This window comes from Mytilus galloprovincialis, unplaced genomic scaffold, assembly GCF_965363235.1.
Source record: "Mytilus galloprovincialis unplaced genomic scaffold, xbMytGall1.hap1.1 HAP1_SCAFFOLD_46, whole genome shotgun sequence".
Classification (NCBI taxonomy): domain Eukaryota; kingdom Metazoa; phylum Mollusca; class Bivalvia; order Mytilida; family Mytilidae; genus Mytilus; species Mytilus galloprovincialis.
In genome coordinates this window covers 76,255-104,105 of record NW_027467993.1, presented here as the reverse complement: position 1 = coordinate 104,105, position 27,851 = coordinate 76,255, and the positions used below count along the sequence as shown (strand labels likewise).

The window sequence follows — 27,851 nt, the reverse complement described above, 5'->3', positions numbered from 1 at the left end:
AACTTGCATGTCAGATAAAATGAATGAAACAAGACATTTCGAAAACAAGGAAACTATATAAATTGATACATTGTACATTTAGAAAGTATATGTGTATCAGTTAACGTAGTCTCTACTTAAACAAAAAAACAAAATTCTCAGTATTTAAGTAACACAGAAAGAACGGTAATATAATCCCATAAATTCTAATTTTACTGTTAGCATTAAGCCATGCAAATTGGCATTCATAATTACTGAAAACCTTTACTAAATTTTTTCATAGATATAAAGATTTGGTTTTGAAGTTTGGATGTACCTGTAGAAAACTTATTTCAAACGGGATAGCACATCCTCATTTTTACGGAAATGTTGTTAACCGTATTCGGAAATTTAGAAATGATCCATGTAAACTTGTCGCTCCTTTAAAAAAATTAATCTAAACGGTTACCTATTCAACACTGTTATAAGATCATTAAATATTGTTTTTATTGGAATAAATATTGATTTTGTTATCAGTAGATTAAAAGCTTACAAAATTTTACTAGTATGTTATATATATACATATTCATGGATCTACAATCTGTCGATACCTGTAACTTGGCATTGCACAAGGTCATGTTTTTCTCTGGCTGTTTATGATGTCTTTACACTAAATCCATTGGATGTTGGATGTGTACGGATTGATAGTTTAGTCTTAAGATGCATGATTTTTTTATTAGTTGTAAGCTTTGAACTAGCTGTCAGATAACTGCGAGTACTCTCAGATCTGTTCATTGTGTCTTTTGTGTCGGGAAGTATAAGTACCCGGCCACGTCCACTTATATTTTTGTCCATCTGATGAGTTAAGCCTTTTTCAACTGATTTTTATAGTTCGTTCTTATGTTGTACTGTTATACCACTGTCCCAGGTTAGGGAGAGGGTTGGGATCCTGTTAACTTGTTTAACCCCGCCACATTATTTATGTATGTGCCTGTCCCAAGTCAGGAGCCTGTATATTCAGTGGTTGTCGTTTGTTTATGTGTTATATATTTGTTTTTCGTTCAGTTTTTTTACATAAATAAGGCCGTTAGTTTTCTCGTTTGAATTGTTTTACATTGTCTTATCGCGGCCTTTTATAGCTGACTATGCGGTATGGGCTTTGCTCATTGTTGAAGACCGTACGATGACCTATAGTTGTTAATGTCTGTGTCATTTTGGTCTTTTGTGGTTAGTTGTCTTATTGACAACCATACCGCATCTTCTTTTTTATATTCACATTCAATACTGCCATTCTCATTCACATTTACCAGCGAGGGAATATATTTTGCAGTTGCATATGTGTTTATATTCAAATATGAATAAACTTACTGCTTTTTCTTTTCAGTACTTTGGAGGCTGCAGTTAGAACATCTGACACTGTAATATAACAAATAGAATTCTATGTCAGAGAAAAAGAAGAAATCAAAATTATATAAAGTTGTAACAGATTCCATACAATACGTTAGAATAAAATTAACGGTACCAATTTTTTTGCACCAGATGCGCATTTCGACAATACATGTCTCTTCAGTGATGCTCGTGGCCAAAATATTTGAAATCCAAAGCTTATATAAAAGAAGAAGAGCTATAATCCAAAAGGTCCAAAAAGTCGGCCAAATCCCTGAAAGGAATCAGAGCTTTGCATGAGGGAGATACATTCCTTAATTTTGTAATAATTTCTATAATTTTGTAACAGCAAATTCTAATAACACAACAAATCCGTATTTTCATGCCAGTACCGAAGTACTGGTTACTGGGCTAGTGATACCCTCGGAGATCAATAGTCCACCAGCAGAGGATCGACTTAGTGGTAGTTATACAATTAACGGTACCAATTTTCTTGCACCAGATACGCATTTCGACAATACATGTCTCTTCAGTGATGCTCCTGACCAAAATATTTGAAATCCAAAGCTTATATAGAAGATGAAGAGCTGTTATCCAAAAGGTTCAAAAAGTATAGCCAAATCCGTGAAAGGAATCAGAGCTTTGCATGAGGGAGATACATTCCTTAATTTATTATAATTTCTATAATTTTGTAACAGCAAATTCTAATAACACAAAAAAATCCGTATTTTCATGCCAGTACCGAAGTACTGGTTACTGGGCTAGTGATACCCTCGGAGACTAATAGTCCACCAGCAGAGGCAGCGACCCAGTGCTCATATGAAAATCGACTGTTGAATTTAAGACAGCATACTTTTTTTTATGTTGATAGAATGGAACTATAATTGTTTGCTGTTTTGTTAACACACCTTGATCTGACCTTTTAATACCATCTGAAAAATAAAATTCTTAATGCATGTAGTTCAACTTTACCTGAAATATACAACAATGCAGATGTCAGATGCAATGGATTACACAAAAAAATCCGAACACAAGGAAAGTTTTTCAGTAGTTTAGTAACACGCGTATAACGGTGGAATATTCTCCTGTAAATCATATTTTTACAGTTAGTAACAGCCAGTATGTTCCGTCAGTTACTTTGTTCTGGCGGAACTTTTAAACTTGTTATTTCATTCCGATGGAACTTTCCAACTAGTTGTTTTATTCCGAGTGCAGTCAAAAAGTTCCAGAAAAAAAGTAGCTAGTTGAAAAGTCCCTGAACAATGTAGCTAGTTGAAAAGATCTGGTGGAACAGAACAACTGGTTCATCGTTCCAAATATACCATATTTCGTCCTTTTTGTAGAAAGGGGGAAGAATGAGTATCAGCAGATATAAGAGCAAATCATTAATTAACAGGAATACCCAACGCATGAAAATGTATTTAAATTTTGATGTACTGAGGGGGAAGAACAAACTTCCCCAGCAAAATTTAAGTAGTATTTCAAAGCTCACATAAAACGGAATAAGTTGCATTATCATGCAAATTTAGTATTCATAGTATCCTCAAGAGAGGGAAGAATATCCCCTCCTCATGTGGGTCTTTGCATCAACTCTCCAAATGGAACTTTGTGACTGGTTGATAAGTTCCGTTGGAACTTTTGGGCCAGTTTGTTAGTTCCAGTTTTGACGTATTTGCCAAAGTGGAACTTTGTCACTAGTTGATAATTTTCTTTTGACTTTTGTCATCAGTATCTTGGTTTCCCTTTGAAAGGTTCAAATATGATATGTTGCGCTTTTACTTGGCATCAATTATCCAAATGGAAATTTCTGCCTGGTTGATAAGTTCCGTTGGAACTTTTGGGTTAGTTTGTTAGTTCCGGTTTTGACTAGTTTGGAAAAAAGGAACTTTCTAACTTGTTGATATGTTCCGTTGGAACTTTGCAACTAGTCACTCTGTTCCGGTGGAACTTTTAAACCAGAGGAAGAACTTTTCGACCGGAACTTTCCAACGTCGGAACAAAAGAGCATTTACACTTGTATTTAGCACACAGCAATTTCAAAATGCATTAAAATCAATATTCCATGTTTGAATTGATCTATTGATCTGTATATACATCATTAACAATAATGTTGATGGAATTGTACTGTCAATGATTGGTACTTTTTTGTAATTACTATGTAATTATGTAAATACAGCTTTAAATACTATCAGGGAAAACTTACCAGATGGCTGTATTTCATCTTTATCTGTAATGTACAATAATTTGGATGTCAGATATAGTAAATCAAACCTGAAATTCCGAACACAAGGAAATTATTTAAATTGATACATATTACATCCCGAAAGTTTATGTGTACCACTTTATGTAGCCTCTTCATTCAAAAAGTCATATTTTATCAGTATTTTGGTAACACGCCTCCGCGTATAATATTCTGCGATCAATCTTATATTTACTCCGCGTTGAATATTCTGCAATCAATCTTATACCTACTCTTAGCACACACCAATGTCAAATTACATTAAAATTAAAAACATACTTCCATATGAATCTTAAATTGATCGACTGATGTGTATAAACATCATAACAAATGATTCTGATAGATTAGTTATGTCAAGTTTTGCTACTTCTTTAAAATTACACTTTAATTTGAGCATTCGTGTCCGTTGGAAAAAAAAACAACTCACCCGTTGTTTGCTGTCGTTCACCTTGGCCTAAAATATACAAGAACTTGCATGTCAGATAAAATAAATGAAACAAAGGATTCCGAAAACTAGGAAATTATATAGATTGATACATGGTTCATTAAGAAAGTATATGTGTATCAGTTAACATAGTCTCAACTTAAACATTATTATTTTTCTCAGTTATTTAGTAACATGTATATATTGGTTGAATATTTTCCCATAAATTCCAATTTGAATTAAGCATACAGCCATGCAAATCGGCATTCACACTCAATACTGCCTTGTTCATTCATATTTACTAGCAATGGAATATATGTACATTACAGTTGCATATGTGTTAATAACGCGATATGGATAAACTTACTACTTTTTCTTTTCGGTACTTTGGAGGCTGTAGTTGGGAGATCTGACACTATAATTTAAATAAAATAGAATGCTTTATCATAGAAAAAGTAACAATCAAAATTTTACAAAGTTATAACCAATTTGATACGATATGTTATAGGCGGTTCATATGAAAATTGCATTGTGTATTTTAGACAGCATTTAATGTAATCATATTATATGTTCGCCGCATTTTTACATTCCGAAGTCAAAAATTTAGAAAGCACGTAAAAAGTATAAAAGTTCAGGCATCAGTTTTTCGATGCATTCATGTGCAATTATCCACTCTGTTGACAATCAATCACGAGGTCTAGACATAAATGGGTATGCATGGAAGTCAGACAACAGGTAAACTTTATTCAAATTATCTTCTAATACATCTTTACAATTTTTTGCTGTTTTGCGATTTTTGCTGTTTTGTTAACATCAAACTTTAATTTAATCCTTTAAAACAATCTAAATAAAAGACTTACCAGATGTCTGGTGTTTAACGTGACTTGAAATATAGAACATTGCAGATGTCCGATGTAATGTATAAAACGAAAAAAAACAAACGAAGACACGATTTTTTTTTAGTTATTTTCAGGAAGATATATTTGTATCAGGTAACGTATTCTGTTCTAAAAAAAATGACCTTTGAAATATTTCCCATAATTGTTATTTTTAACGTTACCACAAAAGATTTTTGCATTACGATTCAAAACTTCCTTATTCATTCCTCTTTTCCACCGAGAGATTTTCTGCACTATGCAGTTCCGTATCTGTTACGATATATGGATACACTTACTACCTTTTCTTTTCTGTAGTCCGGAGCCGGAAGCTATTGACTCAAACTCTGAAATATGAATATAAGAAAGTTTAATACAGAAAAAGTAGCAATCGAACAATGTGTAACGTTGTTTCCAATTAGATACCATATGTTACAGGTGGCTCATATTAAAATTGTATAATGTATTTTAGGCCGCATTAAGTGTTATTTAAATAATGTGGTTGCTTCAGTTTTTACACTCTTAAGTCATAGATTGAAAACGTGCATGAGCTTTGAATACAATCTGAATAAAACTTACCTGGAATAGAACTTGCTGGTGCAAATTGGCCTAAAATGTAAAAAAATGTGGATGTTACATGTAACGAAGGAGTACAACATACAGGACACAAGTAAAGTATACTTTTATTCAGATAAAATTAAGAAAGTTCAAGTGTAACAGTGTATGTTAGGCAGAAAAATAAAAGAATAACATACATTATTTAGAAGTGTATAAAAAAGAAGTTTATCTAACATAATTGATAGGTTACATTTGGTGGATTTGTTTCTACTATTTAGGATTTTTGATAGCTTAAGTAGGCAGGGTTTCCCACATGCATTTCCCGATGTGTTGGTTCGATACTAATGTAGTTAATCAAAGAGAAGATTGCTCTGAGGAATACGATTGCCGTTGTTTCATTGACACATGTATACATTTAGCTGGATAATATTATTTTCAAAACTAATTCAACTGCACATGTAAAATAGTTACAAAATAGCCAATCCCGGATAAAAGTGTAAGGACAATGTAATTAGGCCTATTGTGTTTTATTTTTGTACTATCAATTCTCGGGGTTGAAGTTTACTTTCCACAGCAGTCACTGAGACTCTGAGTGAGAGAAAGTATTCAACTTCGTATCTTATCACCTATTTTCCTACGTTATTTCTAGGAGGAACCCCATTCCTAACTTTTTAAATATTCAATTTCCGATGATGACTACAAATATTTTAATTTAAATGATGCATTTGATTTAAGATATGCAACAACAATAACCCTCAATAGCAGACATACATAGAAAAGATCCCATGAGTTATAAATTAATTAATTGAGTGGGGAATCCAGCGGAACCATTCAATCTTAAACCCCTTGATGTCAAGAAATCTATAGGAATGCGCATAATTTCAAAAACAAACCCTTGAGCAAGAAAGTATATAAAAATGTTTATTAAACGACCTAGATGGTTCTCTATTTCTTTATGGAAGTTCAATCGCAAATATCAGTTTCATAACGGTAACATATAAGAAAAACTCCACTTCAGTTCTTTTATGACAGAAATAGATTTATCGGAATTCAGAGAACTCTCGCATTTTATCAAAATTGGGAATTTCCTCTGACGTGTTTCTTTTATAAAAACACTAAATATACTGCTTAATTCTGATTTTCCGTGTTGTTAAAAACACGCATATAAGCCAAGGGAATTATCAAACATGAAGATTATGAAAAGAATATTAAAGGAAAATTGTTTAAGTTGAATCCCTTTGTTTGTTTTTAACTTTTAAAGCAAGACAATCATAAGAATCTGAGATTTTCTTTAATATTTAGAATAAAACGATTGACATGAGGGCATTGCTCTGAGCCACCGGTATAAGTCTACAGATTGCTTGAAAGCAATCGTATCCTAAAAACAAAGCTTCGATCTGCTGATCAAAAAAGGAAAGTAATAGTTTGCATTTATTTACATGTTTTAATCTACTTACTTAGCATGTAATGCATCAGCCGACTCTCATTTTCTGCAACATCTGAAAGTATTTCAGTTAATAAAATGGGAGAATGTGTCAAAGACAAAAAAGCACAAAACTGTCCAAAGCCACCAATGAACCCTCAACACAAAGAAAATCAAATACAAAGAGTCGGCTAGTAAACATGCAAATTGCAATCAAGACATAGACGACCACTTTTGTTAGTTTTGAGATGATATAGATATCGAGAAACATAGGAAATCAAACTAACCCTAACCACTAATATATGAAAATTATAATGCTAATCAGAAATAAAGTAGCAATTAAAACTATGTAAAGCTGTTACCAATTGTATATCTTATGTTATAGGTGGCTCATCTTAAAATGTCATATTGTATTTAAAACAGCATTAAATGTTATTCAATAAAAGTGGTCGCCTCATTTTTACAATCTGAAGTATAAAAATGAAAAAACCTTGAATAGTGCATGGAAATTTGAAATTTGAATTTTATGACTGTTGATTCATTCATATTGTTTTTCATGTTTTCTTGACCATATGTGGACTACTGATGTTCAAATGTAACTGTTAATTATCAATGAGATGTGAGGCAATAAATAATGAAATTTGACAACCAATTTAATTTCCCATCTTAATTGATATACATCTATACCGAATCAGTTTACTTATTTCTTTTGGAAGTTTCAAAGGTAATAATTTTGCTTTTACTTAAAAGACTAATATTATAATTATCCATTTTAGCTATGTCCAAAACCACCCTTATCATACATACTCCTATAGTCGCAAGTATTATTCTTTATATTATTCTTCATCTAAGTATTGGAATATTGTAAATGAAGATACATTTACTACCTCACATTTTTGTTAACATTTCTTACCTTGCAGTTCCGGCTCTTCATTTTCTGAAAAAAAAGAAAATTATATTACTTAGTATTGCTCAACCATTATGTTCAAAAACTCCGACAAATTTGTACAATGAAACCATATCACTCTTTGTACACTTTTATCTGATGTAAATAAATTGGTACATGAAACAATGTATCAACAGTTCACGACAGATTCCCCTTATCCTTTGCCTTTAGGCATTGATACAAAAAAAGAATCAGATGTCTATAACAAATGAATTAAATTCTTTCTCTGATTTCGCCATTATTTAACACATTGGCGTGCTTGTCATTTTACTTTTCAACTTGGTAAAAGTTAAAAATCAAAACATCACCGATGCCAATGATGATAAAATGGAAGCAATAACTACTTGACTTCTAAAGTCCTTACCATCCATATTCTCTGATGTCTTCACTTCTCCATCTTCCAATGAATAATTTTGCATTTACTATATTAATTGTTTACGACATGAAACGTTTACAGTTAAATATGACATAGCTAATTACAGTAGTTATATAAGGCCTACAGTACGGAATAACTCATGGAAACAATGCCATTTGAAGGTACCAGAAAAGTCATTCTCCTCGAATATCAACTCTTAGAAGATGAAAGTTTCGTTGGGCTCACTGTAATTTTTTTTTGCATTTTATGCATTAAGTATACTCTTTGTTACCGACATTAATTGTTACAAATGGTTACGGTTCAATACGAAAGAATAAATAATAGCAGTAATATGAAAGACAAAGTACGGTATTAAAAATGAAAAATTTGCCATTTCAAGGTACAAGAAAAGGTTACCGCTTAGAATGTCAAATACTTGAAAATGAATGATTTGATATGCATGATCATTATTTAAATTGTTAAATTTTATTCATTTTTTGCAATGTTATTAGTCACGTCAGATTTTAAAATCTTTTGTATGAACATAAGTGTGCTTAACTCTGTTGCAGGTAAAAACCTTGTAAAACTACAAATTAAATGCAACGGAAGAATACAGCTGTTCAAGAGTCATATTTCCATTAAGTTAAAATAAATCCGAGTAACAAACTAACACAGAGAGAAACACATCAGATACGTTAGGAAGACAAAAAGTTATATCAAATTAGCATGTTTGAATACTTAAAGCGTTTCATAACGTTACAGACTGCAGGACGTACAGAATAATGTCAATTAACTTTTGGATATATTGAAGGCAATTATTTTGCCTTTTCTTTAACACCAGAGTCCTACTTATATTCCTTTTTTTTAAATTAAGTCCACATAACAGTTATGCGACATACTCCTTTATTTGCAGATATTATTTCTCTGTAAAATTAGTTGTTGTATGAAAGAAGATACATTAGCTATTTTACATTTTGTTTGAAATTTCCTACCTGAAATCTCCTCCTCTTTATGTTCTGAAAAAGAAAAAAAGGAGTGTATAAATATGCTACAGTATGTTCCAAAACTTCTGGTAATTTGTACACAGAAACTATGAACTTGTAGGACAATGAATCTGAATCTAATAAATTGGTATTTATTAACAGTTCTTGACATATTCCCTTTCTTTTATGTATTTATGCATTGATAATTCATCTATAATAGAGGAGTTGAATTATTCCTCTGGTAAGATCGATATTGTACTTGTTAAAAATATTTTTCTTTATCATCATTAATTTACGTATTTTTTTCAATTGCGAGAATTATATATAAGTCTTGATTTGAAAACATATACGACTACAGATTATTAAAAACTAGTTGTTACCTCTTTCTTCTGCTTCCTTCTGTTTGGTTAGTTTTCCTAGAATAAGCAAGTTTAAATATGCATTACATCCCGTCTAGTCTTTTAAAACTTTAATTATCTATTTGTAAGGATTTGACAAATCATGCAATCAGCTTAATTTTGCTTGTTTTGGTTTCGTTTGAAATATACTAAAAGTTTACTCATTGTAAATAATGGTATAAACTAGATCGGTTTTAGTTCAGTGTCCCGAAGTATTGTAAAATAGTATTTTTCACTTTACTCATTTAACATTTGTTTTACTCAGTGGCGATCAATTCATAAACATTTAAAATTGAAAGTATTATGATATTTCTCATTTAGATTTCTTTATATTGTTGTCATTAAATCTTCAAGCTCTTGGTAGATACATTACATATTTGTTGTTTTGGATAAAAGGCAAGAAAAATAATTTTTAAAACTTCATCAAGGTCATACAATATTACTCTGGTTCTAGAATTATTAAATGTTAATTAACTTACTTTCAACAAACATTTTCAGGTCTGTAACTGTTGCTGAAAAAAATATGGAAGGTCTTACTTGTACTCTTAGGTTTTTACCCATTCCATGTAACAAGATGAATCAAAAAGGCAATTATATACGAGACCATGCAACATTCAATATTTTACACAACTTATTTAGATAAATGACATAAGTAACTTATTTTTTTTGAAAAATTCGCCAAAATCAATAACACCATACAACTGTATTTCTTAATATTAATACCGAAATATCAGCTCTTTTCGTTTCGGTCTGTATGATGCCACAAGAAGTTTTGACAACAAATTTGAATAAGAAAATAGAAATGATTTCTTCGATCAGAAATGTTAAAAGGTGGATGGATGAACAGATCAATCATAAGTCGCGTTTAAGCTGTTATATGAAGTTCTAGAAATATTAGGATTTGAAAAAAGTTGAATTATTAAACTTTTAATTTTAAAGACTAATCTTACTATGTAAGTGGTACTATCTACGTTGTAGGGCCTTTTTTTTTTCATTTGGCATATGTTGGTTATAAAAAGGACCTTGTATATTCAGTGCACAAACATGGCAATGTTGACAGACACATAAAATATTTGAAATTTTGTGCACTCTCCTTCTTATGGTGTAGTTTTTATATTGTGACGGGAGTCACGAAGTAATAGTAATGAAACTTGTAATAGTATGTAAATGCCAATTTGTGTACATTACTTAACCTGCATTCAATTATTAAAATATATTAACACTAAAATTAATCATCGAAATCGTCCCTATAGAAACCAATTTCAGATCGTTTTGTCCAGATAAACGGGATTTTCTCCAGATCAAGCATATGTTACAACAATGAAAACAATCCTACCTATATGTTGTTCTCTTATTTCATTCTTCAGATCTTGGCTCTGAAAAAAACCAAATAGAATTAGTTACAAATAAAACAACAATTCATATAGGAATACTAATTCCACACTTAATTATTATATTGACGTGAATAGCCAAATAATGTTCACTTTAATTAATAACAGTGTTACTCAATTCATATAGATAATGTCTATGTAATTAGTAATAACAGGTCTAGTTCTTTATAAATATACCTACCGACTCTTCAAATTGTGCTTTAATCCAAGATTCCATGTTCTGAAAAAAGGAAGTGTAGTTTGATTGAATATTTAGGATACGATTAGGTTTACAAAAATAAATATTGTATCAGACACTCAACTTATATTTGCTTAAGTGAAACGGTATGTATTGAAATAAACATGCCCTTCATTCGAACACCATATTCAAATTCATGATCACCATGCAATGTAAACTTCCTTGTTTTAAGTCGTAATTCTTTACTTAAAATTTGCAGTTTCCTTAATCTGTTGACAGTTCTCAGTTCATAGTTTTCATCACAATGTTAGGGTTTTTGAAGTTGTCGTCAGCAAGATTAAAACCACAATAAAGCATTTGTTTGCTTTGCCTGTTAAATGTCATTGATTCATATGTCTAGGAATATGTTTGTCAGAATCAAAGACAAAAAGTTTAGTTGTCAAACTTCTGTCAGAGTACTTCTCGTCACCATAATCTACACCTCCGGACGCACGATTTACGGATAGTGTCACGATAAAGTATTTTTTCCGTTTCACATACTTTTGACTTATTCTTGAAAACTATTTGACAGTTTTTATCGAAGTACTGAAAAATGACAAAAAAGGTTTTTAGTACTGAAAAATGACAAAAAATGTTGGTACTGAAAATGAGAGAAATTTTCAATTCTAAAAAATGACAGACAATTTCAGTACTGATAAATGACTGAAATTTTTAATACTTAAAAATGACTGCAACTTTCAATACTGCAAATTGAATGAAGTTCTTAGTAACGAAAAAAATATTTCCAAGCATTATATTGAACATATGCACATGATTATTTGTACTGAAAAGCTATATGTACTGAATGATAATATTTTTACCAGTACTGTATATTTAGTGGCATTAAAAGTACATGTAAACGCAATGCAAATTCCTGGTAGTGTATTTATTTTTGAGAACATGTGACAACAATACCAAGACAATATATCGTCGTGCATCACTGCATAAGTTGTTCTTACGCAATTGTAAGCAATTTCCTTTCAAAGAAGTCAATAAAATATTGACAAAGAATTTCCTTTCATGTCCAAAAATCACCAAACCCCAAACCAAATATGAAACAATCATTCGCGTTCAAGGAAACCAAGAAGATATTTATGTAAAATTGTCCTTGTGGATACAGTGGTTGAGTTTTAAAATATCGGCTAACAGGAAGTTGATGCATATCAGATCTACATCAAAATGATGGAAATCACTCCTGGAAAGATTGGAAGAGTAGTTTGAATAATTTCATATCGGTATGGCATGTACAAACAAGAACTTTAATAACGCACTATTTCTGACAATTGCTTTAAAAAGAATAGTGCTTTCCCAGTATAAAGATAAAACGAGCGCGATTCAACTCTTAATTTGCACAATTTTATTTAAACTGCAGTTGATACCTTAAGAAAAAAATGTTCCCTGTTTTGAACATGTTTTAAAAAAAATGCAAATCAAAAATTCAACAGTAAATTTTACCAACTATCCTTGTAAGACATTTTAAAGACCAACAGATAAACTTGTAGCTAAGAACTTTAAAGTGCCAACAAAAATGGTGTAAATAAGTTTTCATTTTTTGGGGGCATTGAAACATAGGTGATATGACAGTGAAGATTAAAAGTTGTAGAGAGCCTTTTAATCTATGTTTAGGGTATTTTTCAGCACAGGGCATTGGAAAAGCAAACACACTAAAAAACTTGTTATATTGAAATGTGGATTCTTTCTTGATTGCAAAAATATATATTCACTTCTAATAAATATTCAAATGCCTAAGTTTGTGAATAGATATTTGACTAAAAAAATGTTTGATGGGAAATAAACTGAAAAAAAGGTTTGTTATATTTAAGAGTTTTAAAATTTTACTATCTGTTTCAAGCCAATTACTGATGAAAAAAAAATAAGTGAACTATCCTAAATTGTTGATTAATTACAGATGATTATTGGAAATTTATTAGGTAAAGTATAAGCCTTACTTGAAGACCTTTTAAATAATTAAAGATTAACAAGATCTTTAACAAATATAAATATAAATATGATTATTTAAATTGATAGATTGATTGTTGGTTGCTTTGTGCTAATGCGGCGTAAAACAACCAACAATCAACCAATATATCTAAATAATCATATTTGTATTTATATTTTTTAAAGATATTTTTAATCCTTAATCAATCATTTATCTTCCAGACATAATTTATAGAATCACTTTATGTAGTATAGATCAAAAGTAATAGGCAATAGATAAATCCTCGTTATATATCGAACATCTAATATACACATTTGTGTATTCAATTATGAGGTCAAATACTTGTGTATTAAGAATTAGATGTATATTGAAGAGTCTGTATAATTATGTAAGACTGAAGTTGAAAAGTAATGTTGTCAATTTAATTGGCAGTTTAGAAGGTGGGGCATTGTAATTAGAGGTCCATCTTGTCTCTAATTGTTCTTTGAGGATGACAGTTGTCAATCATACTAGTATTGTATCAAATCTCAATAATCTAATCAAAATGAATAAAAAAAGCCTGCACATCAAAATATTTTAACGACATACATTCTTGAATGAACTGCTCAAAAATGTATCCATTTTTTCACAGTCAATACATACATCAGAACTAAAGGGAACTATATTTCAGTGTTAAAACATAAATTTAGTAGCTAACCTGTCTTGTTGTTAGGGAGGCCGATGCCTTATGAAAGATTAAGAACACGTTCCAATCTTTCCATAAATGCTTCATGTAAAATATGTAAAATTTTCAAATTTAAAAAAGTCTTGTCGTAAGGCATTTTAAGAATCTGGAAGATAAAGGGGTAGGCATTCGACTGTTTAAACTTACGTTTTGTGTCAACAGGGCAAGGTGGGTAAACAACTTGTTTCTTTTAAACTATGTCCAAACTAAGGTATAAACGGACAGACTACTCCTATCTTTCAAAGTCAATACAAAAGTTAACCTGGGCCTTTTGGCCCAAAGGACCTTTTCATATCATTTTCACCGTGTGTAAAAAAGTTTTCAATTTGAAAATATCGGCAAACAGGAAGTTGATGCATATAAGAAAAAAAAATGCTTTATATGAAATCATCAATCTTTGTAAGATCCAAATTTTCAAGATTTTAAAACTCTAATCATGTTTTCGAGAGAAAAAAATAAAAGTAGAAACTCTGATTCCATATACTCTTTTGCATATGCATTGCTGATGTACATTAGGTTAATTACTTATGTTGATAACGTCTTTTAACAAAAAGGCAATAACTATGTGATAATTAATAGTCAACAACTCATTTTATAAAAAAAAATACAGTCCAATTATACGAATAAGGATACGAAAATGTATACATCACAATGAAAACCTCTCATACTGCAAACTATTTGTGTTTCCCGAAATAAATAAAACATTCATTCAAATAATTCATTATTAATGGAAACAATGGTAGTCATAAGAGTAGTAAAATGTTACTGACCTGCTATCAATAAGTATTAGTACCGATTGATCTTCCTCTATCGTTTTAAATGATCGACCTTCCTCCTTCCGTTTATGACGTTTGACATTCTTCCTCCTTCCTTTTCTGGCGTAAAAGGTAAGGAGGAGGAATGTATTTTATAGAGAGGAAGGATTAAGTTGTGTGGCACCAAGAGGAAGGCGGAAGGTCTGCGGCGAGAAGCGGAAGGAGGAAGATGTGTTGTGATAAGAGGAAGGAGAAAGGTGTGTTTTAAAAGAAAAAGGAAGGAGCTCATTCCGCATCCTTCCACTTGTTATCGTGTGTAAAAAAGTCTTAAGTTTAAAAATCCACACACAGGAAGTTGATGCTTATCAGATCTAAAAAATGCTTTATGAGAAATCATAAATCTTTGTCAGATCCTAATTTGCAAAATTTAAAAGCTCTTATCATGTTTTCGAAAATTACTTATGTTGATAACGTCTTTTAACAAAAAGGCAATGACTATGTGATTATTGAGAGTCAACAACTCATTTTATAAAAAAAAAAAAGAATACAGTCCAATTATACGTATAAGGATAAGAAACTGTACAACACAATGAAAAGCTCTTCTTTTGCAAACTATTTGTGTTTCCCGAAATAAATAAAACATTATTCAAATAATTCATTATTGAAGAGTTCATTGAAAACAAAAATAGTCATACGAATAGTAAAACGTTACTGATCTGATATCAATAAGGATTAGTACCGATTGATCTTCCTCTATCGTTTTTAATGATCGACCTTCCTCCTTCCGTTTATGACGTTTGACATTCTTACTCCTTCCTTTTCTTGCGTAAAGGTAAAGGAGTAATGTTTCCTATCAAAAGGAAGGATAAAGTTGTGTGGCACAAAGAGGAAAGCGGAAGTTCTGCGGCGAGAAGCGGAAGGAGGAAGATGTGTTGTGATAAGAGGAAGGAGAAAGATATGTGGTGACAAGAGGAAGAAGGAGAAGGGAAGGAGGCAGGTGTGTTTGAAAAGAAAAATGAAGGAGGTCATTCCGCATCCTTCCACTAATTACCGTGTGTAAGCAAGTCTTAAATTTAAAAAATCGACGCACTGGAAGTTGATGGTTATCAGATCTGAAATATGCTTTATAAGAAATCATAAATCTTTGCCAGATCCTAATTTGCAAAATTTAAAAACTCTAAACATGTTTTCGAGAGAAAAATAATAGTAAAAATTCTGATTCCATACACTCTTTTGCATAGGCATTGCTGATGTACATTAGGTTAACTACTTATGTTGATAAAGTCTTTTAACAAAAAGGCAATGGCAAGTGATTATTGAGAGTCAACAACTCATTTTATGAAAACAAAAAATACAGTCCAATTATACGTATAATGATACGAAACTGTATACATCACAATGAAAAGCTCTTTTATTGCAAACTATTTGTGTTTCCCGAAATAAATAAAACATTCATTCAAATAATTCATAATTGAAGAGTTCAATGAAAACAATAATAATCAGAAGAATAGTAAAACGTTACTGACCTGATATCAATAAGGATTAGTACCGATTGATCTTCCTCTATCGTTTTCAATGATCGACCTTCCTCCTTCCGTTTATGACGTTTGACATTCTTCCTCTTTCCTTTTCTGGCGTAAAAGGTAAGGAGGAGGGATGTATCCTATCAAGAGGAAGGATAAAGTTGTGTGGCACCAAGAGGAAGGCGGAAGGTCTGCGGCGAGAAGCGGAAGGAGGAAGATGTGTGATGATAAGAGGAAGGAGAAAGGTATGGGGTTACAATAGGAAGAAAGAGAAGGGAAGGAGGCAGGTGTGTTTTAAAAGAAAAAGGAAGGAGCTCATTCTGCATCCTTCCACTTGTTACCGTGTGTAAAAAAGTCTTAAATTTAAAAAATCGACACACAGGAAGTTGATGCTTATCAGATTTAAAAAAATGCTTTATGAAAAAGCATAAATCTTTGACAGATCCTAATTTGCAAAATTTAAAAACTATAATCATGTTTTCGAGAGAAAAAAATAATAGTAAAAATTCTGATTCCATACACTCTTCTGCATAGGCATTGTTGATGTACATTAGGTTAATTACTTATGTTGATAACGTCTTGTAACAAAAAGGCAATGACTATGTGATTATTGATAGTCAACAACTCGTTTTATAAAAAAAAAGAATACAGTCTAATTATACGTATAAGGATAAGAAACTGTACAACACAATGAAAAGATCGTCTATTGCAACCTATTTGTGTTTCCCGAAATAAATAAAACATTATTCAAATAATTCATTATTGAAGAGTTCAATGAAAACAATAATAGTCATAAGAATAGTAAAACGTTACTGACCTGATATCAATAAGGATTAGTACCGATTGATCTTCCTCTATCGTTTTAAATGATAGACCTTCCTCATTCCGTTCATGACGTTTGACATTCTTCCTCCTTCCTTTTCTGGCGTAAAGGGAAAGGAGGAGGAATGTTTCCTATCAAAAGGAAGGATAAAGTTGTGTGGCACAAAGAGAAAGGCGCAAGTTCTCCGGCGAGAAGCGGAAGGAGGAAGATGTGTTGTGATAAGAGGAAGGAGAAAGGTATGTGGTTACAAGAGGAAGAAGGAGAAGGGAAGGAGGCAGGTGTGTTTTAAAAGAAAAAGGAAGGAGCTCATTCCGCATCTTTCCACTTGTTACCGTGTGTAAAAAAGTCTTAAATTTAAAAAATCGACACACAGGAAGTTGATACTTATCAGATCTAAAAAATGCTTTATGAGAAATCATCAATCTTTGCCAGATCATAATTTGCAAAATTTAAAAACTCTAATCATGTTTTCGAGAGAAAAATAATAGTAAAAATTCTGATTCCATACACTCTTTTGCATAGGCATTGCTGATGTACATTAGGTTAGCTACTTATGTTGATAAAGTCTTTTAACAAAAAGGCAATGACTATGTGATTATTGAGAGTCAACAACTCATTTTATGAAAACAAAGAATACAGTCCAATTATACGTATAATGATACGAAACTGTATACATCACAATGAAAAGCTCTTTTATTGCAAACTATTTGTGTTTCCCGAAATAAATAAAACATTCATTCAAATAATTCATAATTGAAGAGTTCAATGAAAACAATAATAGTCATAAGAATAGTAAAACGTCACTGACCTGATATCAATAAGGATTAGTACCGATTGATATTCCTCTGTCGTTTTCAATGATCGACCTTCCTCCTTCCGTTTATGACGTTTCAAACCCTTCTTACCTTTTCTGGCGTAAAGGGAAAGGAGGAAGGATGTATCCTATCAAGAGGAAGGATAAAGTTGTGTGGCACCAAGAGGAAGGCGGAAGGTCTGCGGCAAGAAGCGGAACGATGTGTTATGATAAGAGGAAGGAGGAAGATGTGTTGTGATAAGAGGAAGGAGGAAGATGTGTTGTAATAAGAGGAAGGAGAAAGGTATGTGGTTACAAGAGGAAGAAGGAAAAGTGAAGGAAGCAGGTGTGTTTTAAAAGAAAAAAGGAAGGGGGAAGGGGGAAGGGGGAAGGTATTGCTATTTCCGCATCCTTCCTCTTGTTACCGTGTGTAAATAAGGAAGATGTGTTGTGATAAGAGGAAGGAGGCAGGTGTGATTTAAAAGAAAAAGGAAGGAGGAAGGTGTGTTTAGGTATTCCTCCTTCCGCTTGTTACTGCATGCCTTGGTCCTTCCTTATCCTTATTTGTGTTACCAAACACCATTCTCCTTCCACTTGACCTTCCACATCTTCCTTCTTTCTTCCCTTTACGTCAGAAAAGGAAGGAGGAAGAATGTAATACGTCATAAATGGAAGGAGGAAGGTCAATCGTTTAAAACTATAGCACGAGGAGGTAAACACAATCGGCACGAAGTCTTATACAATATCAGGTTAGTTAATATTTATTACTCGTATGTCTACCATTTTATTGAACAGCTAATAAATGAAGAATCTGAATACATATTTTTTTTTTCTCGGTAAAACACTGAAGTTCTGCTATAAAAGATATTAACAGCGGTTCCATAACGATTTTAAATTTAAAAAAATCTAATATTTTGCATATACCCCTTTTTATTCCCTTTAATCTAATATAAACTGTACTGTAATACTTTATGGTATATTTCATGGAAATGCATTTATATATTTAAAACAAAAATAATGTAAAACGTCATAAATAAAATCCTTCTTTCTCTTGTTGCTACACATACCTTCTTATGTGAATATTATCGCTTCAACTGTTAGTTGAAGATGAGTGTACGGCACTGACTGGGGGTCAAGCCCTCGTACGGTCGTTATTTGTTTTCTTTACGCGTACTTTATACTTAATAACTATTGGTATAAAATCAAATGATCTACTACTATTATACTACTTGTATGCCTACAATTGTTATCATTGAACACTTAAATAATGAATGTTTGAATTAATGTTTTATTTCTTTTGGGAAAACATGAAACAAAATGCTATGAAAGAAGTGTTAATTGTGATGTAGACATTTTTGTACCCTATATTGAATACCCCGAATGTATATTTTTTCATTGATATAGTTGTTGACTATGCAAAAATCAAATACTCATTGCCTTTTTTAAAAGACATTTTCAACGAATGCGATTTACTAAATACACTTCAGCAATGCATCTGCAGAAGATTTTAAGAAATTTCGAATTTGTACTCTTATTGCTTTCTCTCGCCAAAACGATTGAGAGTGTTTAATTATCAAAACCTTAAAACAATTAAATGATTTGCAAATATCACACATGTCTGTTTGTCCGCCTTTCAGTTTTCGTAGACTTGTATACATATGTTTTCTTAATCAATAATTAGAACGACTGTAAATCCAATTTTACAGTTGAATTTTAACTATGACATGTATTAAATGTTTTATGTTGAAATAATCGTAGCTATGACATTATTTTTTTACACTTATATTCCTTGTTTTTTTCTTCTTCAGAAATGGATAATTGGATGAAAATACAAATGAATCAAATGGTAAGTCAAAGGAGAGAATAAATCTGTAAAAAATAATAAGAATTATTCAGTAGTATGTACTCATATGATATCATGACGCAAATGTAAAACTATAATTTAGTCATGACAATATAACATAAGATAAAATGACAAAATATAAGACAGTTGGATCATTTACAGGCAGATACACTGAAGTGAGAAATAAAAAATAAGTACTGAGAATATAACAAAATAATCAATCTTAGCGTGTTTAAACTATTTGGAATTTTGGGACCTCAATGCTATTCAAGGGTATCACCAGCCCAGTAGTCAGCACTTCGGTGTTGACATGAATATCAATTATATGGTCATTTTTATAAATTTCCCGTTTACGAAACTTTCCATTTTTCGAAAAACTAAGGATTTTTTTATCCCAGGAGTAGATTACCTTAGCCGTATTGGCACAACTATTTTGAATTTTGTGACCTCAATGCTCTTCAACTTTGTACTTGTTTGGCTTTTAACTGTTTTGATATGGGCGTCACTGATGAGTCTTATGTAGACGAAACGCGCGTCTGGCGTATTGAATTATAATCCTGTTACCTTTGATAACTATTATAGAAATATTTTATCTATAATGATTGGACAGAAATCTGAATCAGTAATGTGTACACTTCGGCTACTATCTGCAATAAATTGTTATCTGTATTGCTTGACACTTTGTTCTGTTTGTTCACCTGATGGTTTTTCTTTAAAAAAAAATAATAATCTTTTAATGTACATGTACAAATGTAAGTATGCAACCTTAATTCCAGTTTTATTGTTATTATGAATCACATTACCACTTGTACAAGATACATATAATTCAATTAAAAAAAATGAAGTATAAAAATAAAACACAGTTTTATTACTTTCAGACAGATGAACTGAAGGCGGAAATACGAAATGGGAACATGGAATTGAAAGCATTATTTAACAACTTTAAAGCGGGTGAATTGAAAGCAGACGTAACAAAAGGGAACATGGAATTGAGAGCAATAATTACAGATCTTATAAATGGTAAATAATTGTCTTTTTGTATCGCTTAATACAGTCACAACTATATTCATTTCTTAACGTTTGGCTATGAATAGACCTGTGATAAAAATGTCGATAAAAATATATAGAGAATCTACCACTCCACAGGCTATTGCTCAGAAGTTCACTGTTGTTATATAAAATAATAATATAATTTGTTAATTGCTTATATTGTTGATATCGAAGCTGTTTTCGTGTTTGATATTGCTGATGTTTTTAAACAGCAACTACTAAAAGTGAAAGCAGCGGACAAAAAGACAGCACACAGGGGGATGAAACAACATCAGAGGAGGATGATGATGATGACGAAGATAGCAGTGATCATATGGATGGTCATGATGAGGAAGCTAAGGATGATATTATTGATAACGATGATGTAGAAACAGAAAAAGAACAGAAACAGACAGGTGGAGCAGGTAAAATAGATTGTATTATAGTTTTCTATCTTTCATTGCTGAACTCTATCGTTATTTCTAAGCAAATTGAGAATGAAAAGGGCGTATGCATCCATGAGTCAAAAACCCGACCAAAGAGTAAAAAACAGCCGAAGGCAAACCATTGGACTTCCCCAAAGTGAGAAAATACAACACTGAGAGGCAACCTAGCCCTTTAAACAAACATGTGTCTTATTTCAGTGAAAAAGGGCGTCACATTCAACTCCGAAACATATAGAAAAAATCAGTAAATTAAGGTTTGTAATTTTATATTTTCTCCGTCAACTACCGATACGTACTATTTATAAAGACTTTCAAGTTTACTAAAGGGAAATTAAGGTAATGATGACTTAAGAATTACAAAACAGTTGATTAAATATATAACACATGATTTTGTTGAAGGAATCGTGGCAAAACATGTTTAATTTAAGACATTTAAAAAACAATTGTTCTGTTAAAAAAAGCTTTCGAATTGCCATACAGAACAATTTTTCAAGACAGAAAAAAAGAAAAACTGTACAAGATTGTTGTTTTTGATCTAACTAGCCGTTATTTATTTATTCCTTACTTAAAGATTTTAAAAATACAACCAAAAATTAACAATAAAACAAATAAGTTTGTAAACACGTTCTAATATGAATGGAAATGTCGCACAAGGATCACAATCGTGAGCAGATTTTTACGTTAGTGCAATACAAGATAAGAAAACATCTGTAAATGAATCATCATTTATTTTTGGTCAGACACTATGATTGTTAAAGGTGAAAAATGGTTTACCCAAAGCAGAACACCATCTCAACCCAGTTCATCGAAGTCAAAGCTTACACCTAAAGGTATGTATGTTACATAGAAAAAACATATGCCACAGCCATCTATACTACTAAAATAACAAGTTTCAATTTGATAGCGGGCATGACGTAAAAAAGACGAATCACAAACATCAACTTTATATATTACTAATATAGGACAATGGAGTTTATTAAAAATAATGTCATCCAAGGTCCTTATGTTTTCTATACAATAAATTAATTTCTTAACGTTCGGCTGGGAAAAGACCTGTAATAAAAAAAATGACAATATACAGTTGTATAGAGAATCTTCAACTCACCAGGCTATTTCTCAGATATTCACTGTTGTTATAGAAATAAATAATATAATTTATTAATTGCTTATGTTGTTGATATCGAAGCTGTTTTCATGTTTGATAATATTGCTGATGTTTTCAAACAGCAAATACTAAAAGTGAAAGCAGCGGACAAAAAGACAGCACACAGAGGGATGAAACAACATCAGATGAGGATGAAGATAGTCAATACATGCATTACCAAGGAAACACTAAGCACGAACATAGTGAGGATGATGATGATGATGACGAAGATAGCAGTGATCATATGGATTTTCATGATATTATTGATAACGATGATGTAGAAACAGAAAAAGAACAGAAACAGACAGGTGGAGCAGGTAAAATAGATTGTATTATAGTTTTCTATCTTTCATTGCTTAACTCTATCGTTATTTCTAAGCAAATTGAGAATGAAAAGGGCGTATGCATTCATGATTCAACAACCCGGCCAAAGAGTAAAAACAGCCCAAGGCAAACTATTGACTTCCCCAAAGTGAGAAAATACAGCACTGAGAGGCAACCTAGCCCTTTAAACAAACATAAGTCCTAGTTCAGTGAAAAAGGGCGTCACATTCAACTCCGAAACATATACAACAAATCAGTAAATTAAGGTTTGTAATTTTATATTTTCTCCGTCAACTACCGATACTTACTGTTTATAAAGACTTTCAAGTTTACTAAAGGGAAATTAAGGTAATGATGACTTAAGAATTACAAAACATTTGATTAAACATATAACACTTGATTTTGTTGAAGGAATCGTGGCAAAACATGTTTAATTTAAGACATTTAAAAAATAATTGTTCTGTTAAAAAAGGCTTTCGAATTGCCATACAGAACAATTTCAAGACAGAATAAAAGAAAAACTGTACAAGATTGTTGTTTTTGATCTAACTAGCCGTTATTTATTTATTCCTTACTTAAAGATTTTAAAAATACAACTAAAAATTAACAATAAAACAAATAAGTTTGTAAACACGTTCCAATATGAATGGAAATATCGCACAAGGATCACAATCGTGAGCAGATGTTTACGCAAGTGCAATACAAGGTAAGAAAAAATATGTAAATGAATCATCATTATTTTTGATCAGACACTATGATTGTTAAAGGCGAAAAATGGTTTACCCAAAACAGAACACCATCTCAACCCAGTTCATCGAGGTCAAAGCTTACACCTAAAGGTATGTATGTTACATAAAAAAAAAACCATATGCCACAGCCATCTATACTACTAAAATAACAAGTTTCAATTTGATAGCGGGCATGACGTAAAAAAGACGAATCACAAACATCAACTATATATATTACTAATATAGGACAATGGCGTTTATTAAAAATAATGCCATTCAAGGTCCTTATGTTTTCTATATATTAAATTAATTTCTGAACGTTCGGCTGGGAAAAGACCTGTAATAAAAAAATGTCAATATACAGTTGTATAGAGAATCTTCAACTCAACAGGCTATTTCTCAGAAATTCACTGTTGTTATAGAAATAAATAATATAATTTAATAATTGCTTATGTTGTTGATATCGAAGCTGTTTTCATGTTTGATAATATTGCTGATGTTTTCAAACAGCACATACTAAAAGTGAGAGTAGCGTGCAAACAGATAGCACACCGAGGGATGACACAATCTCAAGTGAGGATGAAGATAGGCAATACATGCATTACCAAGGAAACACTAAACACAAACACAGTGGGGATGATGATGATGACGTAGATAGCAGTGATCATATGGATGGTCATGAAGAGGAAGCTAAGGATGATAAGATTGATAACGATGAATTAGAAATGACAAAAGAACAGAAAAAGACAGATATAGCAGGTGAAATAGATAGTTTTATATTTATCTACCTTTCGTTGCTCAACTCTATCTTAATGTCCAAGCAAACGGCGTATGTATCATAAAGTCAACAACCTGGATCACAGAGCAGATAATAGCCTAAGGCCAACTATGGGACGTCTCGAAAGCGAAAAAATACAGCACTGGGCAACAAGCTTGCCAATTAAACGAAAATGTGTCCTAGTTCATTGAAAAAGGGCATCACATAAAACTCCGAAACATAAAGATTAACAAATTTCTAAAAAAATATCCAAGACTATCAAAAAACAGAGGCTCCTGACTTGAAACATGCATAAATATGCAGCGGAGTAAACGTGTTTTGAGAGATTTTAACCCTCTTCCTCAACCTCTAGCCAATCCAAATAGCAATACGCACAGTAAAAACTCAGTTAAAAAGAAGTTCGAGTCGGATGTCAGAATAGGTAAAAGAAGAAACTAAGCAAAATAATACATTAATTAACAAAGGAACACTAGCAGTTACTAATACGCCCGCTTCAGATCTCAGTTAAAATGATTGAAAAATAAGAGTTAGGGTTCGGGTTAGGGTTATGTCTTCAACATATGACAATCAAGAACATCTCCCATTTAGGGGTTTACTAGAATACCATCCTAAAACATATGTGAAAAACACAAACAGTAACCACGCTAACAACTAGTTTGAGAATAAATGTGGCTATATCCGATGATGAAATTTAGTAAATGTTTTGACTAGTTTGTTATATCGAAAACCCTAGTGTAATAATTTTTCAGTTATACATAGATTTCTTTCGTTTAAATCAAATACGTTGTTACATATACGACCGAATAGAATTCATAAGTTTGTCAATATTCGTTTTGAAGAGCAGGTTCGAGAGAAAGGTGTGTATATTAAATGTAATTCCTTATTATACTTTTTACCTTTACCTTCAAGTTATATATGTCATTCAACTATTAAACTTTACTTTCAACAGTGATTGAAATGCTGTGTGTGGAACCAATAAATGTGACACCTTCTACAAAGCATACCTTTTCTTCAAAACAGAACAGTCCACCAGAGCCAATACTTCCAGCCCAAGGGAAGCCGAAAAGTAAGGATACATTTTTAATCTACTCTTTACGTGCATGACTTGTGTTTTGTATTGTATGTGATGGGTAGATAGCAACGTAGAAAAAAACCCCAACATTTTCTGATTTTTTTTTTTCAGGAAAAAGCTTGACACAGGTGATTGAAGAACTGCAAAGTACGTATATTTTTAAAAGCTAATAAATTTTCAAACAATATATACACGATTATATGGTCAGAATGTAAAAGTTAAGAAAACCGAAACGTGCATTATGAAATGATAAAGTGCAATCGTGTGGATAAAAGGTACTGCATACAATTTCATGATTTATTGATTTAAGAGATTCTACTGCAATAAATTGAGTAAAACAGATAGTTGATCTTTGCATTTGCAAATGACGATTTCCGATAACTATTTTCAAATTTTTCTTTACAGAGTCACACAAATTACAGAAATTGCAAGAAAAGGAACCGTCTGACACATCCAAACCCATTGGTAAGTTAAACAAACAAGAGCATTTTGTACAAATTCTGTAAGCAACTCATTTATTATTTATTCATTCTGTCAATATCTTATGGTGTTTTTAAAATTGAAATTTTTAACAAATTTTGTTCTATTTTTGTAGTTCAGCAGACCAAACATAACCTTTGTAAAACACAAAAGAAAAAATCTGTAAAGGAAGGTTTGTAATCTCATATTTTCCCCGTTAACTTTTTAATATTACCAAAGACATTCAAGTTTACTAAAGGGAAATTAATGAAATGATGACTTTAGAATTACAAAACATTTGATTAAACATATAACACATGATTTTGTCGTGGCAAAACATGTTTAATTGAAGACATTTAAAAATAATTGCACTGTACTTTGAAATTGCCATACAGAACCATCTCAAAAAATGAAAAATGAACAATGAAAAATATAAGTTTGTAAACACGATCCAATATGAATGGAAATGTCGCACAATGATCACAATCGTTAGCGGATTTTTACGATAGAGCAATACAAGGTAAGAAGAAATCTAAGTAAATGAATTATCATTATTTTTTGCCAGACACTATGATTGTTAAAGGCGAGAAATGGTTTACCCAAAGCAGAACACCATCTCAACCCAGTTCATCGAAGTCAGAACTTAAACCTAAAGGTATGTATATTACGTACGAAAAAAACACCATCTGTACTGCTAAAATGACAAATTTTAATTTGATAGCGAGCATGACGTAAAAAAAAGACGAATCAAAGAAATCAACTTTATATATTACTAATATAGAATAACGGAGTTGATTACAAATATTACCATCTAAGGCGCTTATGTTGTCTCGATAATACAATTTGCTATACTTCACTAATACCAAAAATACCTATTACCAGTTACCTAATATGTCAGGCGCTCACCTAATTGTGTGCGTCCACTTAACTGTGTATTTGAGATTTGTTATATACACGGGTCATAACCTGTACTTATTCATTAGACAGGAGTTGACACTACTACGTGTACTCATTGACCAAACAAATTTATCTACAAACAGTTTTCGGTTATAATCAGGACGTGTGAATTCAAATAGATTTATATTGAAAGCAGAGCAAACGCCAATACAAATACAATACAATACAAAAACTAGGCTGAAAATAAGGCGTAGGTACTTTATGTCGCGGAAGTGATTTCTGTATATATTAATTTGACTTGCGTACAGTTGATATCATACATGATCTTGACTACCATTTCAATTTAATTTCAGGACATTTCACAGATGAACAATCAAAATACATTATAAAGTACAATAACAATTCCAATCCAACCTGGTCGTCAGCCAATTTTGTAATGCAAAACTTAAAAATGGCTGGTGAGCACTTTTACATATGGATGGAGGACGAATTTTCAGTACAGCAACTGAAAGATAAAGTCAAAAACTTAAAAAAGTATGTTTTATGCAAAAATGTAGAAGTATATGTGTCAGAGTAAACATTTGCTTCAATTGTATTTTTTTATATTTTTTAAATGTAATTCAATTAAATACGCTATTGATACATGTTATGGAATTGTTATTGTGTACTACATGTGTAACACTTTTCCGTAAAACAACTGAAAGATAAAGTCCCTTGAAACAGTATGTTTCATACCAAAATGTAGAATATATTTGTCAAAACTATTTTGCTTTTTTTGACTACATTATTGATAAATGTTATGCAATGTGTTATTGTGTACTACAATTGTCACAAGTTATATATAGTTTCAGGGCAAAGGAAAAGAAAGAGAGGAGAAGTGTGATAAGTCCAAAATGTTGAGCGAAGATTTTACTCTCTGGCAAGACCATAGTGAAAATAAAACAGTTTTGTTAAAGTATATTGTAGTACAAACTATTTTCCTTTTTTTGCAATGCCGCACTGTTGGTGTTGTACAATGATAAATAGGGCAATGTGTGTTACCTTAAAACAGATGATGACAAAATATAGTTCAATATATATCTTTGAATAAATAACCTATATGTAAATATACTAGGTTTTTTGGTTCTCAATTAATTCCGGATCAAGAACACATTAAAATATACTTTACCTTATCTGCCAAGAGTAGATTACTACATGATGCAATACATTGACGAACGAACCACACATTCTCTTAAAAACACCTGAATGAGTTTCTGTTCTGTAAGAGTTACTTTCAATTTAATATCCAACAAGGTTTTTTTTAACGAACCTTGACTACCCAGGAATGTTTTGCACGGTCATATCGCTGTCCCTTTTATCGTTTTTATACTGCGGACCTTCCTTCTTCAATGTATGACATTTGACACTCTTTCTCTTGCATT

The 27,851-nt window shown here is 31.6% G+C and overlaps 2 protein-coding genes and 1 long non-coding RNA gene across 3 annotated transcripts; 2 read left to right on the top strand and 1 right to left on the bottom strand.

Moving 5' to 3' along the window:
* Nucleotides 1-2,266: 2,266 nt before the first annotated feature.
* LOC143059956 (uncharacterized) lies at nt 2,267-11,254 on the bottom strand. Its single transcript, XM_076233506.1, has 12 exons — nt 11,118-11,254; nt 10,882-10,921; nt 10,025-10,057; nt 9,528-9,563; nt 9,157-9,180; nt 7,777-7,800; nt 6,898-6,939; nt 5,462-5,491; nt 5,182-5,229; nt 4,011-4,037; nt 3,548-3,571; nt 2,267-2,316 (listed from the first exon to the last, which is right to left on the bottom strand). Exons 1-12 carry the CDS (start codon nt 11,151-11,153, stop codon nt 2,267-2,269), a joined length of 414 nt encoding a protein of 137 aa, XP_076089621.1. The 5' UTR covers nt 11,154-11,254.
* A 9,574-nt stretch (nt 11,255-20,828) lies between these two features.
* Nucleotides 20,829-24,697, top strand: LOC143059955 (uncharacterized). Its single transcript, XM_076233505.1, has 5 exons — nt 20,829-21,007; nt 21,769-21,858; nt 22,256-22,489; nt 23,735-23,983; nt 24,639-24,697. The coding sequence occupies exons 1-5, from the start codon at nt 20,917-20,919 to the stop codon at nt 24,695-24,697; spliced, it is 723 nt and encodes a 240-aa protein (XP_076089620.1). The 5' UTR covers nt 20,829-20,916.
* Nucleotides 24,698-26,096: 1,399 nt separating this feature from the next.
* On the top strand, nt 26,097-27,354 carry LOC143059953 (uncharacterized). The gene is made up of 3 exons (XR_012973713.1): nt 26,097-26,188; nt 26,784-26,964; nt 27,282-27,354. It is a non-coding gene; the product is annotated as an uncharacterized LOC143059953 (long non-coding RNA).
* Nucleotides 27,355-27,851: the final 497 nt, after the last annotated feature.